Raw genomic sequence first — 18612 nt, 5'->3', positions numbered from 1 at the left:
TTCACAGCAAGATTGTTTTTGTTTTTCTTTCTTTTTCTGAGAGGAAGAGAGAGTGCACACATGTAGGCACATGGAGAGGAGGGGCAGGAGAGGGAGAGGGAGACTCTTAAGTGGTGTCCATGTGTGGAGATCTCGCCACTGTGAGATCATGACCTGAGCCGAAATCAAGAGTCGGACATTTGTAGCAAAATGGATGGACCTGGAGGGAGTCATGCTAAGCGAAATAAGTCAGGCAGAGAAGGACAGATACCCTGTTTTCACTCATAGGTCTAGCAGGAGAAACCTAATAGGGGACCAAGGGAATGGGAAAGGCGGGGGGAGAGTTGGGGAGAGGGAGGGAGGCAAATCATAAGAGACTTTTGAATGCTGAGAACATACAGGGCTGAGGAGGGAGGGGGAAGGGAAAAGGGGGTGATGGTCGTGGAGGGGGGCACTGGTGGGGAGAGCACTGGGTGTTATATGGAAACCAACTTGGTAATCAACTATTTAAATTTTAAAAAATGAAGCTAAAAAAAAGAAAGAAAAAATAAAGTAGGAGATGTTTGGCAATTTCCAAAAAAAAAAAAAAAAAAAAAAAAGTCAGAGCCATTTAACTAACTGAGCCACCCAGGAGCCCCAAGACTTTGTTCTCTGAAGCAAAAACAAACTTGGGGGTATTGAATATTAAAACATCCCAGAGCCTTAGTGCAGGTCTACATGGGTGAATCAGGTGGGCAGGGGATACCCTGCATCTATCTAGAAGCGATCTATAGAATACAAAGGAAATCATGGATTTAGTCAATAAAATACTAACTGAAAGTTGATCATTTGTAATAAATAGTAATAATGAAAGCTTGAAAGTAATTCCAACTCTACTCCCTGTGCATCACCTAAAGTTACTGAGCAGCACTTTTCATGGCATATAATATAGAAGATGAATGTTTGGCACAGTTAATTCAGTTCTTTGTCCCATATCATGTGTCTCAAGGACTATCCTACATCAGTTTTCACAATGATGGTTCACTGAGAAGTGGCCAAAAAGTGAATGAGTAATAATCGAGAGAGATTCCCATTCATATAGTTAAAATTATGCTTTAGCAAATAAATGCTTAACTCTCAACTATTTGGAAAAGATCTCCATTCTGATGGGATTTATATTTGTCTCAGACTTCCAGATACCTGAAGTCTTGGGATACAGAAGTACCAATAACAATGTAATTTCCAAAGGCTGGCCTGGCCCCAAAAGTCATTCAACAGATTTTTATCTAAACATACAATGATTATAAAGATTATCTAGGTATTGCTTAATGTAATGACATTAAAATAAATATTAATGAGTATATAATTTATTCTTGCATGTCAATCTGATAACATTAGAAAGTAGTACATAAAATGGAATTACTTTTATATGATCACATCAGTACTTCCACCATTTTTCTTTAGTTCTCTGGCACAGGCGGTCTTGATAGTAAACCATGGGTAGAGGTTTTCATAATCTTGAATTTCACTTGTCCCCTAATCTTTTCACCATTTTAGACTGTCCTGTCTCCTAATCCAGCAGTACCAAAAAGTATCTATACTATGCCTTTCATCCTATCAATCCACTAATTTGTCAGTGATTCAACATCTTTTGTGGGCATAATTCCCTTTACCAAAGCAGACACAAAAAGAGTAGAACTGTAATTTCTATATACTAGCTATAAAAAACGATGTTTTTCCTTATTTGGCTTTTAACTGAGGTTTTAGAAATGTACTGTGGCAAAAAAAAAAGAAAAAGAGAGAGAGAGAGAGAGAGAGAGAGAGAGAGAGACTGACTATATCTATACCCTTTATCAGTGATGATGTTTTTCTTGATAACACATACAGCTTAAGTTTTATCACACTCATGAAAAGATAAAGGACTTAGATTCCCCAACAACCAGGGATTCTAGAACTGTTTACTTCCCCACCTTTTCTGTCAATAATCACCTTAGGCTTCCTCTGAGTGCATTCCCCATCTCCCTCTCTCCCTTCTTTCTCCCTACTCTCTTCACCCAGTGTCTATAATTTTATGAGGATTCCATGACCAGCACATCTAGGCTTTCCCCCCACTCCCTGGATTAGAAAAGGACCACCCCTAGGGTTCCAGACATCAAAGATACTAGCAAAGCAGAAACTATAGGGTGTGATGTGGAGACAAAAGACCCAGGAAATAAAATTTAGAAGGAGCAGTACAAAAGGTCTCTTTTATGAAAAAAATTGTAAAGAGGAAAAAAAAAAAGGGGGGGTGATATATGGAGTAAAGAAAGACATATCAATAACTCCGAACATCTATATAAAGCACCTGTAAAACATGCATTATTACATTTACACCACAGACAAACAAGGTGGATCAGTTACTGATGCTAGATCAATTTTAAAGTAATGGTACAAGGTAAAGGAAAATAAAAGTCCTGAATGCCTTCATCAGGTTGTGCCAAGTCCAGCCCTCCATACAGATCTCTCAGTGTCATTCTTTGTGCTCTTTCAGGAGCTCACTGAAAAATGCAGTCTAAAGCAGGCTTGATCCAGAGCAGGGTTCTCAGAAAACTTCTGCCAGAGTTCTGCAAACACGAGCAGCCAGGGTTCCAATGCAGCCCAGGGCTGCTTTCCAGACTGGGCTAGTGCGCGATAGACAGAAAAGACTCAACACTTTTTCAGTCAGGCATGTCAATCCCTGGTCTATATTCCCTATAGTTCTGCTTTACTGGAGGCAGAAACTGATCAAGAAAGAGTGCCTTATACCACATTTGACTCAATTACTTTTCCATGGTTACTAACCCTTCAATGACAAAGACCGAAGAGACAGTTACAGTCATGCGAAGTTAACAAACACCAATTCAATTTGCATACTTGCAAAAAGAGCCCTTCTTTTTCTATCTCATTTTGGTGGGAGTATTATTTTTTCAACAGATCATGAAGACTGGTTAATTTCTAAAGTGTTTGAAAATGTTTTAGAATTATAATAACGCAAGTCGACCTCAAGTATACCAGAAAGAGGGGGAGAGGGAAGAAACTACACATTCATATAAATATTTGGTGAAAATAACTTTACTCAATAAATGAAAATTATATACTCCTTCATGCATAATACACATATCACTGCTATAAGAATTACTTTAAGACTATTCTAAACTGATTAAGTATCTCCATAATGCTCTATGTCTTTCCACCACTATTACTAAATGCTTGGGCCACTTTCTTGCTAATATTCTTTACAAGTATTCTTTCACCTGTGATGAAGTAAAGGCCAGTAACAACTAACCCTGGGTACCTGACAATTTTGCACTGGTCAGCCTTATTAAATTTCACGTGAATGTCTACAAGTAAGGATTATTGTTTTCTGAGATCCACATAGTTATAGTTAAATGTAGTACTTTGTGCCAACCACTGTTCCAGGCATGTTATATATGATAATTCTCAGAACAAGCCTATGAAAGGGCTACAGGTAGCTTAGGGAGAAGAAGGGAAAAAAGGGAATTCACTTAGCCATTACTCAGCAATAATCAATTTCTGTCTAAAATGTCTACAGGCAGTAAGAAAAATATCTAAACAGACAATAAAATGAAAATAAATTTCCTATAACACTTTTGTTCATATGTAATAATACTGACTTCCTTTCTATAGAAGACAAATTCTATTCTTCTGACTCATGTACCCAAAATTGGCTCAAATTTTATCTGCTAGTAATTTAAAAAAATTTTTTTAACATTTATTTCTTTTAGCGAGAGAGAGAGATTTCTTGATTTATGATAAGACCATTCTAACTCTTCCATTTAACCTTTGAATTAATCACCTAATAGAAAACTTTCAACTGTTTCATTTCTTAATACTCACAGGATAAAGTTCAAAGTCCTTAGCATTGCATATCTACTCTTGTTCCTTTCCTAGTTACTCTCCCAAACTTACTGTACAAAGGCAGGTCCTCCCTTCACAATCTCTGCCTGTCCTTGACCAAACACCTGTCTCTGTGATGGTCAAATCCCAAGCCTACCCAATGTGTCCTGGCTGCTGCAGGTGCAGCCCTAATTTCCTCAAAATGCCATGTAGTTTCATGCTTCTGTGTCCCTGCAAGTTACCCCATCTGGCTGGAAAGCCTTTCCCTGCAGATCTCCAATTTTTCTTTGCTTAATTAAATTCATCCTTTAGGAATCAGTCTTAGATTACCTGGGAAGCTTTCCTGATAACCTTACCCTTGGATGGTGGGTGGGTCAGATGCTCTTTGGACACCACACTTATTCCCCAACTAGACTCTAAAATGCTTCATCACTTCTAGCTGAGTAACCTTGGACAAGCTCATTAATTTCACTGAGCCTGTTTCTTCATAAAGAGAATGCCAGCAGTAATTTGATATCACTATGAAATAATATGAAAAACCACTTTATAAACAGTAAAGCACTATGCAAACATTAACATTTTTATCATAAACCAAAAGAGCACACAACATTCTAGGTGAATATACTTTAGTCAATTTAAGGGTAAGATTCATTCATCCTTTGGTCTCCAGACTTCTCTCCAAGGATGCCCTATATTTTATCCAACTTTCTGGCTCCACCAAGTCCTGTTCTTCTATATTCAGAGGAAAAAAATCTATAGTGATGTCTAGGACATTTGAAAAGACTAAGTGGAAAACTCCTGAAGGGTAAGGATTGTCCTTTTTTCTACCTTTCCTAATGCCTTCACAAGACTACTGTTTTATGCATACACAGATACTTGGCAAGAAATAAAGAGTTGAATGAATGAGTAAATGAATGAGTGAACATAAGCATACCCCATTCCTTAGTGAGTTGGTAATTAAAGGGAGTGATGTGACCAATCCCATGTGAATCTGGCCTTGTGAAAATGTTAATGCCTTCAATGTCATCCTAAAGTGTAGTAAGAAATTTAATTTTCTGCCTTGCTTATTTTATTTGGTGATTTGATACACACTGTAATTGCTATCTTAGTGATTCATGCTTAACATACGAATGTTTTAACATTGTCAGAATCACGCATGCAATAAATACCTATTTATTAAATACCTACTGCATGAGGCTCAATGAGTATGAAGGTAAAGGTGAACTCTGCCCATAAATTGCTAAAAATACAGAAAGGAAGCTAAGATACCAATATATGTTAATACAAGACAGAATATTATAAAATATATGGAAAACCCAAGGCTAGTGACATTCAATGAAGACATCTGAAGTAAGGCCCATAAAACTAAAACAATATATTACAAATTATTGGTGGCTAATAGTTTCGTTAGAGCAGAATACATATTATTACATATGTAACATTTGCTTTTAATCTAACTTAATTACCAACTTAATCGTGTTACCTAATTGAAGAACTGTTAACTTATATCACACACGTGTGACAAGAAGTTTCCAGCCAGTCTGCTACATTATTTCATTTAATCTCCACAACAACTCGACGAGGTAGACACCAGTATCCCTATTTTATAAATGAGGAATCCAAGGCATAGGCCTTGTCACTTTTCAAGGTTAAGAAGCAAATTGAGAATATGTAAACAAGAACCTACGGGACAAAAAACGAGTATTCCACAGAGGGTGAGCGGGCCTATTCTGCCAGCGCTGCTTTTCACTTCTCCCGAACGCACCCAAAGGAAACCACCTAGCTCCCTTCCCTTTCCCGCCTGGGATTAATAATTGCTCTTTTCTCGAGTCCATAACTTAACTGTTGATTCTCGTGCAGATCATCACAAGCATTCCCACTTCATTCCCACTTTACGCTCTTTAAATCATAGGCAGTTCAGAGTAAATAAGACTGAATCAGATCCCCAGGTGAACAAAGCTCAGGTAGGATCACGAAATTAAAACTTCGGGCTGGGCATCCGTTCCTGGACCACCTCCAAGGGATGACAGCAGCACCCAGCTCACCCAGGAAGCGCTACCCTGGCAGTGTCTCCTCCTACAGACCGACCCCAGGCGGCTTAGATTTTGCCATCTGCTCGTTCACCCTTCACCTGCCGGCGCTGCGGGTCTAATCTCCATCCTGCTCCTACCGAACGCCAGGCCTCAAGCGCCTCCCTCTCCGCCGCGGTCAAGTCCCGAACCCATCCGGGTGCTCGCCGGCCCCCGCAGGAGCTGCCCGTCCCGCTCCCGCCCCCGGCTGGCTACTCACGGTTCCAGTACACCGGGTAGCACTCTCCTTGGGTCACATCCACCTCGTAGAGGCCGCCCCGCACACACACCCGCTCGATGTTCACCAGCTCCTCCATCTCCGGCTCGTGCCCCGCGCCGCGCGGGCAGAAGCCGCAGACGCGGTCCTCATCTTCGTCTCCCCCGGGGTTGGAGGCTGGGCCGCACACATGGTCGCCGTCCGGGTCCCCAGCCGGGGGCCGGCCACCCGTGGCCTGCAGCAGAGTTCGGAAGGCGAGCTCGATGCGGAGCGAGTCGTAGCCGATGAAGGGCTTCCAGGTCTTCTTGTCCTCCTTGTAAAACCAGCGAACCTCCTCCGGGCCCAGCTCCGTCACCACCTCGTAGCGGTGCCGGGCGGCCGCGCCGCCAGGCCGGGTGCGCTTCCTCTCCCCGAGCCCTCCTCCCGCCGCCCCGCTGCCCCCGGTGCTCGACGGGACCAGCGGCGTCTGGGGCGGCGGGTGTAGCGACAAGGAGCTGCCGCCGCCGCCACTCTCGCCTTCGCTGTAGTAGCGCAGCGAGGAACCGGACTCCGCGGAGCTGAAGTCATAGGTCTCGTCACTGAGGCAGGAATCGAGCGTCAGGTGGTGGTTGTGGTCCTCCGCGCCCGGCGCCAAGTGCAGCCCGGGCTCTCCGCGCAGCAGGGCCAGGGGCACCTCGCTGTCGCCCGGGTCCCCGCCGGGCATACGGTCGAAGCAGTACACGCCGCCGCCGAACGCCGGATCCGCATCCGAGCCCAGCTCCCAGGCTGCGCCGCCGCCGCCCCGGCCGTTATGCTCAGGGCTCCGCGGAGACCCGCGGCCCGGGTAATTCATGGTGTGGAGACGCCGCCGGCTGCCCGGCCCCGCGCCGAGCCGTGGCCCCCAACGCTTCCGCCACACATTCAACGCCGTCGCCCTCTCCACCGGTAGTTTTTAATCTTTGAAATCCCAACCGGGGCTGCGGCGGCAGCGGCGGCAGCAGTGGTGGCTCCGCCCCTCCGAGGCCGGCGGCGGCCGCAGCCGGGTTCCAAGGTCCTCCCCATTGTCGCGCAGCCCGACGTGGGCGGTGCTTAGCGCCGGCCCCGCCCCCAGGGCCGCGCGCGCCGCCGCGGAAGCCCCTTGTCCGTGGACGCCTGGCATTAGCCTCAAGGCTTTCCCTTCTGGCCTGCGGTAGTGGGCCAGGTCGGGGCACCTGCAACTCTTAGGATTTCTCAATATTCTTACGCACTTCTCCCGGCACACCTGCCTCGGCTCCCGCCCCTCTGGGGGTCAGAGCCCAGATGAAGAAAAGCTTTAACCCCACTTATCCTTGTAATCTGGGTCATGAGCCCAAGGGTTTTAAGCTACACTAGAGGGCCCCTGGAAGTTAGGTTCTCCTGACATTGCTTTTGTGATCTAAGGTCCTCATTTGGACCTTCTCAGTCACCTAGCTTTGGTTCCTCCAGAGCTGTAGGCCCACACAAAGGCATTCCACCGCATACGTGCAATCCCTAATGTTGACATCCCCATTCCCACTCGGAAATCGGAGTCTACACCTCCCTTCAGAGGTCACCTCATATTATTGTTTATTTTTCAATACCTGTTTCCTGTTTTCTCAACCTCATTGTAAAGCCATTGATGGAGACCAAGTCTGTCTCAACCTCTCTCACGCAGTGGGTGCTAATCAATGTTGATTACAATGATGGCAAGTGCAACCGGCTGTGATTATTATCTTGAAAGCCAGAAAACACTAGGTTCTAGACCTAGTTTTATTAACTAATCACAGCAAGTCACTTCATCTCCTTGATCATTCTGGTTTCCTCATCTGTAAAATGAAGTGACTATTGAACCAGATGATATCTAAAGTGTCTTCCAGTAATGGAATTCTATGATCGTCACGGTTTCTTTCTGTTCTTTATGCATCTCTGATTCTGCAGTTCACTTTCTGGGATCTGGCTGAATGGTGAAACTCCCTCTGCTGTTATTTTATACTAAAAAAAAAGTTTAATTTTATAAGCATATCACCCTATGTTGAGAATCCAGAGAAAAACAATCTCCAACCTCAGTGTTTTCAATCCATGACCAGACAGCCTTCACTGTTTCTTTTACTCCTTTTGTGGAGGAATCAGATTTCTGGAGAAGTTTTTCTTGCCTGGTGATCTAACCTGTTAGAGATTAAGTCATAATTTAAAGCAGAGTGGTCTCTAGTTTGTACAGTGTAGATGAATTTGAAAAGGCATTGCTTCCTGTGTGCAGTATAAGGTACAGAACAGTGTTACAGTTCATAGCTTGGAAAGCAGACTATGGTCTGTTTTGCTCCAGTTTGTGCCATTGCCCAAATGATAATTTTATGTAGTGAGCAACCTGTCCAACTGGACACTGCAGCCCTGACTCAGACATCTAAGATCAGAGCCCTCATCTCCATTTATACTGCTTTCTGAATACCTGGTTTTCAGTTTCTTCCCGTCTTTCTATGACAACATGCAGAAGATGAAGTTTAGTTAATGAGCTTTACTCTGTTTACTATGTATGAAAGTATTTATTATACAGTGCTCTGATAGCCACCTCTTTGCTAGGTGTCAATTCAAAAGAGAATGGGAGAGATGCAGTTCCTTCTTTAAGGACCTTACAGTCTAGTGAGGCATATAGGCAAATAAACAGAAACGTTATTGTAGAGTGTGATAAGCACCATGAAACAGATTCAAAATACGAGATACAATGTTTAAAATATGACTATTTCTTTAGGTTTCTTGAAGGAGCATAGCCTCCCTGTATAACTTCTGATTATTTTAGCCGAACGTTAACTCATTAGGACCATACAACTCCTATTAATGAATATTATCCTTTGTAAAAAAAGATTACCCTCTACATTGTATTAAATGACTATTTCTATTGTTTAAATGTCATGCTTATTAGGTTATGCTGAAAAGATTATCCTCTTCTAGTCCATTGTGTAAGGCCACAGTCTTTTAGGTAGGCTTAAGAAGCTCTTGATCCTCAAAGAAGATGGAAAAAAACAACAACAACAAACCACAATCCAGTTGACAGGAGAAGGGAATCCTACATTCTTTTCTGGTTTCACTATCTTGGTTTCTACTTTGGTGAAGGGAGATGTCATTCAGTATTTTGGGGAGTTGAGATTGCTTCTGCCTCTCGAAAGTGAGCTGGAACTAGAAGCACAGATCCGTGCAGCTGGCCCCAGGATGACAGTGAGCAAGAGATACACGAAAATACAATTTCTAATTTCATGCAACTCTATGCGTTTATTTTCCTGTTATTCCTTAGTTGTGTCTAAGCAAAGGCCATGAAGTTGCTCTTCTCAACTTTTTTTCTGCTTAAAATAAAAAAAAAATCATCCTTTTATCTGATTCTTCCTGCTACTATTCTTCTACTTTTGCTCTTTAGAGCATCTTTTTAAGTCATGATATCACGACAAGAAGGGGAAGGTTTCCTCTGTGCAGTCCCCACCTGTTGGTATCAGTGTCAGGTGGTTCCTATGACTACTCTATGTCATTATCATATGCAGTTGACACAGCAGTATCTGCGCATTCATGGTTGTATATATAAAGCATTATATTTAATCATTACCCAAGACCAGGCCTCCTACAAGTAAGCCTTATCAGTTTGATTGATTCAGACTCCTGGCATTTGTGTAAATTGGCTGCTGAAATAACCAGGTGGATGTGGAGCTAAGCCTGAGGGAGTTTTTGTGAGTGTGGGAAAGAAAAAAAGAGGCAAAGCCAGGTGGTTTGTACTAATAAAGACGGAAGCAGTTCATCTGCACGTCCTGCCATTAGATATATATGACTTCCCCATTAGATATGTGTGACTGGGGCTATCTAGCAACAACATCCATCTTCCCCTCCCCATCTCTTGAAAGTTACATGGTGCAGTTTTATATCCCTTTTCCTTTTCTTTTGTCTTTAAGGTTTCCTGTTGTTAATTTTAATCCATTTTCACCTGTATATGAGGGGTAGCCTTATGCCATGCAATTGATTCTGAGCCAATAACCCATACCCATATTTGAAATGGCTTTGTCTAAAGTATCTGATGGAAAATTTAGAATGAAGAAAGAGGGTGGTTATATAGCCATTCCCCTATTTGCTCAATCTCCTATTTGATCTCCACTACATTAAATTTTTTATTGTAATTTTTATTTGTAGGATTACTATTCATACAGTTTGAATGTCTTAGCCTGTTCATGTTACTATAACAGAATACCATAAACTGGATACCGTATCAACAACAAACATTTATTTCTCACAGTTCCGGAGGCTGGGAAGTTCAAGATCATGGTGCTGGCCAGTGTGGTGTGTGGTGAGATCTTCATGGCTCATAGACAGTCACCATTTCACTGGGTCTCCTTGTGTCGGGACAGGTGAGGGAGCTCTGTGAGGCTTCTTTTACAAGGGCCCACCTCCTAACCCCATCACCTTGGGGATTAGGATTTCAACACGTGAATTTTGGAGGGTGCACAAACATTCAGACCATGACAGTGTCTTTTTGGGGGGGCACAGGTTAAATGGAATGATAGCCTAGATTAAAGCAGGGAACATTCATCGAACCTATATTAGATAGGTGCTTACTTCCAGGTACTAGCGAGGCCCTACAGTGAAGCTTTCCCAGTCTAGTGGTATCTTTAAATAAACCCAGAATGCCTATTTGAGCTTCTATAAGGAATATAGTTGTAATGCAGAATGACCGCAGGAATCATTCTTTCCCTAAAGACAGATCAATAGAGGAAACCAAATTACAATAAAAATGTAGCTTTGTGAGCAGAAATAACATAGGAATACATAATGAATAAAGTCATTCATCCTTCTATTTATTCATTCAACAAATATTTATTGTCTACTGCTATTTTGCTGATGGTTTTGTTTTGACAGCAGTGAGCCCAATGTGGGGCTTGAACTCAGGAACTGTGATCTGAGCTGAAGTGGGGCACTCAACCAACAGAGCCACTCAGGTGCCCCCCAATTTTGTTATATTTCTTCTGGAAATAAAGGTCAATGGCATTGGAGGTATATATTCAAATGAAACAGATTGCAGGTCAATACAATATTGATCCAATTCTTTATGGAGGCAATCATAAAATCCTCAGCTATATCCTTGGCTATATCCCTGCCCCTTTTGTTATAGAAAAGTGAGTTAGACTATAACCTATTGTGAGGTCCACATTATGCATCCACCATGGATGCATTTGATGAGTTTTGTGCTCCAGAAGCTTTTCCTATCTTACCCCAGAGGTAAACTGAAAGTACAGACTTATTTATTCACAAAGTATATAGTATATAATTCATATCATAGTGCATATACATAGTAAGTATATAATTCATATCACTTACCTTCAACAATAAGTTTTACTATGAGTTAGATGTAGTATCTTGTATATTTGTAGTTTATTCTGATTCTCATAGAAGTGAGAAAGGAGAGGATTTCCACTAGTGCAACTCTGAGTAATTTGCTGAGTTTTTAAAGGACTGAGTGGCAGAATCAATTTACTGTTTTTGCTTAAGACAGTGTATTTATCCTTACATCATAGGTCAGCATTACAAATGTCAATCAATATATGATTGTAGACTCATAGGCCCACAGACTCCTTCCACAGCTTTCCCATTGCTTTTTGAACTGTACTAGACAGCCATTAGTGTAATATCATTTACAAATTAAAATGGGTTGGTAGGAAAGCAAAATTCTTCAGAAATTTAATCTTCTTTAGGATTAAATAACCTGTATTTTAAATATAAGAAATGAGTAACAATGGCCTCGCATTTACAACTCACTCTTTACTTCTTCAGTTTAGAACTTCAGATTCAAACTAATTCTTAATCATTAATGAGAGCTCACAGTCCTTCATCTGGTAATTCATATTGTTATACTTCTCAAGTTAGAAATGATAAGCCCTGATCACTCATAGTACCTTGCTTTCAGGTTAAAAACTATACACCTCTTGAGATGCTCTTGGTGCTTTGGACATAATTTTAATGAAGATATAGAGGGACAGTGTATTGGTTCCCTCAAGCTGCCATAACTAAATTTCCACAAACTGTATGGCTTAAAACAACAGAAATTCATTCTTTCAGAGTGTTGAATGTTGTCAAAAGTTGGTTCCTTCTGGAGGCTCTGAGGAAGGAACTGTCCCCTGGTTCTCTACTAGCTTCTAAAGGTTGCTGTCTGTAGTTGCATTTCTCTATTCCCTGCCTCTGTCATCACATGATCTTCCTTGTGTGTCTGTCTTCTCCTTTTCTTAAAGGAAACCGGTCATTGGATTTAGGGCCCACTCTAATCCAATATGACCTCATCTTAACGAATTACATCCGCTAAGACTGTATTTCTAAGAAAGGCTACATTCTGAGGTTCTGAGCTACATTCTGAACAAGGATTTGGGGGGATACTACTCAATTCACTATGAACAGTAAATGCTTACATGCAAGCACAAGTGTTTAAACAACTTTGTCAAACATGTAAAAAATGAGTAGATTAATTTTTACCAGAGAGCTTTTACATATTTAAGTGAAAATGGTAAATGTAAAGACCATAAATATAGATATAGGAATTCAACATTCCAAATTCAGAGAAGGATATGGTACAAAGGAGATTCTGTGGAATGTTTACTATAGTAAAGGCAGTAATTCATTACAAAAATAAACATTATACAAATAATAAAAAATAATGTTTGACAGAGGTAGCTCAGGAAAAGGTGCTTTTTGGCTCATTCAACAATTTCCATCCATTGATCCATCCAGTTATCTGTTCATCCTCTCCCCTATTCAAAAAGAATTTGAGTTGATTTCTAGAAATACATTAAAAACAATAAATATAAGTGAGAAAATAGGAGAAAGAGGAAAAGTGAGGTTAGAAAAAAACCCCAGGAAATAAAACATACTGGGTTAAGTCTCAAATATTTGCAAAATAAAGATGGGCCACAGTTCAGCTCTGTGCTTTCCTACAGATCCATTACGTGGTGCATAATCTCAATAAGATGAAACAGTTGGTTATTAATATTTGTTCTTTGTGAAAAGGAAATAAAGCATTATCCAGCAAAGGGAATTCCTTATTTTCATCTTTAGAATTTTAGATGTTAATTACTAGATGATATATTATTGTAAAATGTTACTGTGTATACACCTTCCTGAAATTTCACAGGTAAGTCACAGATTTTCTGGAAAACATTTTTGGGGGACAAAGAGAGAGAATATCCTTACTATATCCTTTTTAAAAAAAATGTTTTATTTGTTTTTGATACAGAGACAGACAGAGCATGAGAAGGGGAGGGGCAGAGAGAGAAGGAGACACAGAACCGGAAGCAGGCTCCAGGCTCTGAGCTAGCTGTCAGCACAGAGCCTAACGCGGGGCTCCAACCCACAAACGTGAGATCTGGCCTGAGCCGAAGTCGGAGGCTTAACTGACTGAGCCACCCAGGCACCCCTACTATATCCTTTCTGACAAAGACATAATACTAGAAAATATAATTCAAAGTGGATCATGTCTATTTTGAAAACAAAAAAACAACAAATAAAATCCAGGCCATAATAGGAAATATCTTAACATTAGGCAGAATGGCTAAATAAATTATCATATATCTCAGACTATGGGGCACTATGCAAAGAACAGTTAAAAAGAATGTACTGATAGAGAAAGATTACCAAATCATATTCTTAAGTGAAAACAGCAAGTCACAGAAAAATTATCTGTGGTTTGATCTTATTTTTACATTAAAAATACAAATCCACACTATACATGTACAATATACATATGTGTGTATATATATATACATATATGTTCACCATATACACATAAATAATCAGTAAAAGTCTGAAGGAATAAGCTCCAAATTACCTACATAGCTAGTCTGGAAGGTGGTGAGGAGATGAAGTTAGATCTTAAGTTCTATATTTTTGAATCGTATATGATGAGTATACATTTGTATATTACTTGTATAATTAAATAACATTTTTTAAAAGTAAACTAAAATGGAGAGTAATGTAGAGGTGCCTGGGTGGCTGACTTGGTTAAACATCTGATTCTTAATTTCAACTCATATTATGATCTCATGGTTAGTGAGTTTGAATCCCATGTGGGGCTCTGCACTGACAGTGTGCAGCCTGTTTGGGGTCCTTGCTTTCATCCGGTCCTCCCCCTTCCCCCCAAATAAGTAAATAAACATAAAAAAAAATAGAGAATAATGTAGTGTTGACCATTTCCACTGCCTTAGAGGTTTCTCTTTTCCAAGTAGCCTTCTCCTCCCATGACCACATCAATTTTGTTGACTTGCTGACTTGAATAAAATCACTATCTGCAGGTGTCATAGAAATCACACATAGGTTGCAGACAGACCTAGGTTCAGTTCTCAGTCCTGTCAGATTAGCTTTGTGAACTTTGAGGTCAGGTTCATCATCAGTTACATGGCAACAATGGCAATATTTGCCTCACTTTGTTGTGGTGAGGATTACTTAAGAAAAAAATAGGATAATGTATATGAAAGCACTTGCAGAACCTCCACTATTGTGACCTGCTACCGCTGGGAGCAAACACATTATGCAACACAATACCTTCCTATATTTCCAAAGCCTTCATTTTTTATTTTTATTTTTCCTTTTCCCCCTCTGGCTTTCTTTTTGTTTATAAGTTTTATGAGGTAGAATCGGTGGTATTCAGCATCTAAAGTACTTTATTTTTTTCTTAATATTTATCTATTTTTGAGAGACAGAGAGAGGCAGATCATGAGCGAGGGAGGGGCAGAGAGGGAAGGAGACACAGAATCCTTAGCAAGCTCCAGGCTCTGAGCTGTCAGCACTGAGCCTGAGGCGGGTCTCAAACTCGTGAACTGTGAGATCATGATCTAAGCCGAAGTTGGATGCTTAACTGGCTGAGCTACTCAGATGCCCCATAAAGTACCTAAGTTTAAAAAATTTTTTTTAAACGTTTATTTATATTTGCGGGAGAGAGAGACAGAGTGTGAGCCAGGGAGGGACAGAGAGAGAGAGACTGAAACAGAATCTGAAGCAGGCTTCAGATTCCAAGCTATCCGCACAGAGCCCGACGCAGGTCTCAAACCGATGAATGACAAGATCATGACTCAAGTCAAAAAGCCAACTCTTTGAGCCACCCAGGCACCCCTAGTACCTTATTTATTTACATTCCAACTAGCCCTGTGATTCCTCGATTCCTAAACTTGTTCTTATCAGAATTGTTGGCCAATCCACACAGAGGTCAGCAAAGGGAATTTGAGGTGTCAGTCCTTAAGAGGCTTTGAAATTACTTGTATCTTCTTTGAAGTTGTTCACAAACACTTTTTGGTTCCTAAATCTTCGTGAAACTCTGAGGAGAGGTCATAGACCTAAATGTTAGGTCACAGGGGATCTTTTGTTGCAACTCTGCTCTCTCCCCTACTTACTGCTGCTGGTTTTCTTACTAACAGTGACACAGCCTGCAGGGCTAAAAACAAAAATTCAACATACTCTTCCATGTATGTTGAAATCATCTTTTGAGGCATCCCAAGACCTCTGAGATTCCTTGATATCTACAAATTTCTGATCTCCTTCAAAGGTCCTGAAAGTTACAAGAATACTATTAGTACTAAATGAATTTTAAGGGAAGTGAAACTTTCTTGGAGCTGTTTGAAGACAGTCTGAGTCAGAGGTGAAACATGGAATTTATTATAATTCTTAGGGAGGAAAATGATGTAAATGGAATTTTTATTTTCAGTGGCATCTTTCAGCAAGATTCTCCTACTTGTAAACTAAGGAAAAATTGATATGACCTTTCTCTCAAGGGGTCAGTTATTAGGGGAAACTGACAAAAGGTCAACTGAAATGAACACATGCCTATTAAGTAGGACCAAGCACTGTATTAGGGGAAAACTCAGAGTCCAGTGGGAAAATGGACAGTTAAGTAGGCAGATGGAGGGGCACTTGTGTGGTTCAGTCGGGTAAACCTCTCACTCAATTTTGGCTTAAATCATGATCTCAGAATTGGTGGGATTTAGCCCCATGTTGGGCTTTGAACTGATAGCATGGAACTTGCTTGGGATTCTTCCTCTCTCTGCTCTTCCCCTGCTTATGCATGTGACCTCTAAACAAATAAATAAGTAATAAATAAAATAAAGTCATTAAAAAATTGGCAGGGAGGGGCGCCTGGGTGGCTCAGTTGGTTAAGTGACTGACTTCAGCTCAGGTCATGATCTCACAGTTTGTGGGTTCGAGCCCCGCATCGGGCTCTGTGCTGACAGCTCAGAGCTTGAAGCCCGCTTCGGATTCTGTGTCTCCCCCTCTCTCTGTTCCTCCCCTACTCATGCTCTGTTTCTCTCTGCCTCAATAATAAATAAACATTAAAAGAATTAAAAAAAAATTGACAGATGGAAAGTTGAAAGTAGTCAAAAGAAAAGTCTGGAAAGATGCTGTTGCAGTACTCAGAAGACAAGAATGGGGACATTCAGTCACAGAAACCTCCCTGCCTAAGACAGGACTTGGAAGGTAAATAAAACATAGCTGAAAGAGGAGAATAGAAGTGGAAGGCAAAACAATATTCCAGGTGTAAAGAATCATGTCCATACTGACCCAGGACTTGAAGAACTAGAAGACAGAAAGTGAGGTGGGGGAGGTAAGCACATACAGATTGTTGGAAAAGCCAAATACTATAAAACCGTAATTATGTAGACACCAAAGAAGTCTAATATATTTTGAAAAAATAATAAGTGGGAGCTTCTTTAAAGAGAAAGGATCGCAATCCATTGTATTTAAATAGCAGGTTGAGGTTCCTGACTCAACTCTTGAGCTGGGAGTTGAGTTTGAACCACACATGGGTATAGAGATTACTTAAAAATAAAATCTTAAAAAATGCAGTAGCAGGCTTAAGTCCCTGGAATGATTGAAGATATGACCTTCCTTAAGTCAATCCCACTGTAGGCACTTTAATAGCTCCTGATTCATCTGGCACAGGACCATGCTCAGAATTGCCACTCAGTCTATACTGCTGAACCAGGGCACTTTGATTCCATGACCTATACTGATATTGTCATCATTCTCACACGGGTGCACCAGGGGCTCATCCTCTGTAAATCACTGTACAGATTTTGAGGTGAAAGGAATTGCAAAGCTCACTGTGCTTTAAAATATTTCCTCAAGGGGCACCTGGGTGGCTTAGTTGGTTGAACATTTGACTCTTGATTTCAGCTCATGTCATGATCCCAGGGTCATGGGGCTCGTTGGGTCTGCATGGAGACTCCTTGGGATTCTCTCTTTCTCTCCCTTTGCCCCTCCCCCCTCATGTTCTTTTAGTCTCCCTCAAAATAAATAAACTTAAAAAATAAAAATTAAAAATTAAAATAGTTCCTCAATAGGGCTGCCATGGTGGGGTTTTCATTCCTAACAGGTCTCACATACACCCATAATTTGAGGTACTTTCTTGAGTTACATAATAAAGTACATTGTCCTCACAGATGTATCCTTAAAATGTGTGCAACTGGTATGGCCAGGCTTTTTACTAAGTATAAATGAGGTAATGCTAAGTTTTTAATGCCTGAATTATGACTTGAATCCCCACCGACTTGATTGGTAGCCAAATATTTCCAAATATTTCTTGTTATTCCCAAATGGACAACTTACATCTGCTTACCATTTGTTCTGTCTATTACAATAAGCATCCTCATCCACCATGTCCCTTCTCTCATGCTCTGGCAATACTGTGTCCACCCATGTGCCCTTCCTGGCCTCCAGGTAGCTTGAAGGCACCTTCCTGTTGTCTTGCTACTGGTGCTGTCCCCTCCTGATATTGGTGGTGGCCTCGGCAAGGTACTGTCTTCTGATTTGCCCGAATGCTCCACCAATCTGGATTTCTGCCAGAGCAGTGCCAGGCTGTTAGGAAAAGGAAAGATCAGTCCTATTTCCAGCTCTAAACCACATCTTTCACCTGAAACCTAGAGTGTACCACTGTTCTGCCCAGAGTCATAAAGCTTCCCCTTCAGCTGTCCCAGAGACAACTCTCAGCTCTGCTTCCCTTCCTCCTGTCTTCCCACCATTCCCCAAATAAAAACACAAAAACCCTCAGAGATAAAGCTTTGGGTCAACCACCCACAGAATAGTATGTGATCATGTAGGATCTACGGCCAAGTTAACATACTAACAAGGGTGAGCATCTTAATAGGTTTTTTCAAGACTAATTACTAGTGTCTTCCAAAGTGAAGAAAGAAGCCTCCACTACTGGATACAAAAGAACTTACAACTCTTAAATGACCACATATACTCACCCAGGTCTTAAAAGTCTTAAGGCTTGAGTCCAGCTAGGGCATCCAGGGCAGAAAGGAAAGTCTACCCCCAGAAGGAAAAAAGACAGCGGTCTCTCTTTTTTTTAAATTAACTTTATAATTCTCAATAGTTGATCAGATTGGTAAAGGTACAAAGGGTCAGAACTCTTAAGACTGGTCAATGTCAACTTATGAAATATCTGGAACCAGAAAACTCTGAGTAGTTCTATATGATTCTGGTAAAAGATAGCAAGGGCAGAGGGTGAGAAGA

General features: G+C 41.1%; 1 protein-coding gene across 5 annotated transcripts in view; it reads right to left on the bottom strand.

Annotated features, from left to right (window-relative positions):
- DDHD1 (DDHD domain containing 1) overlaps positions 1-7100 on the bottom strand; it is a 99876-nt gene extending 92776 nt beyond the window's left edge. For 2 of the 5 annotated variants that reach the window (XM_029951513.1, XM_029951512.1), the window contains exon 1: positions 6124-7096. In XM_029951513.1, coding sequence (XP_029807373.1) covers positions 6124-6952 — 829 coding nt within the window. In that variant the 5' untranslated portion in view covers positions 6953-7096. Of the gene's footprint in view, positions 1-6123 lie in introns of all 5 variants that reach the window. The other 3 variants (XM_029951511.1, XM_029951515.1, XM_029951514.1) reach the window with 3 other exon arrangements.
- Between the last annotated feature and the right edge of the window lie 11512 nt (positions 7101-18612).

This window comes from Suricata suricatta, chromosome 9 (assembly GCF_006229205.1).
Source record: "Suricata suricatta isolate VVHF042 chromosome 9, meerkat_22Aug2017_6uvM2_HiC, whole genome shotgun sequence".
Taxonomy (NCBI): Eukaryota; Metazoa; Chordata; class Mammalia; order Carnivora; family Herpestidae; genus Suricata; species Suricata suricatta.
Note: the sequence above shows the minus strand (reverse complement) of the source record. Positions and strands in the feature narration are given on the sequence as shown.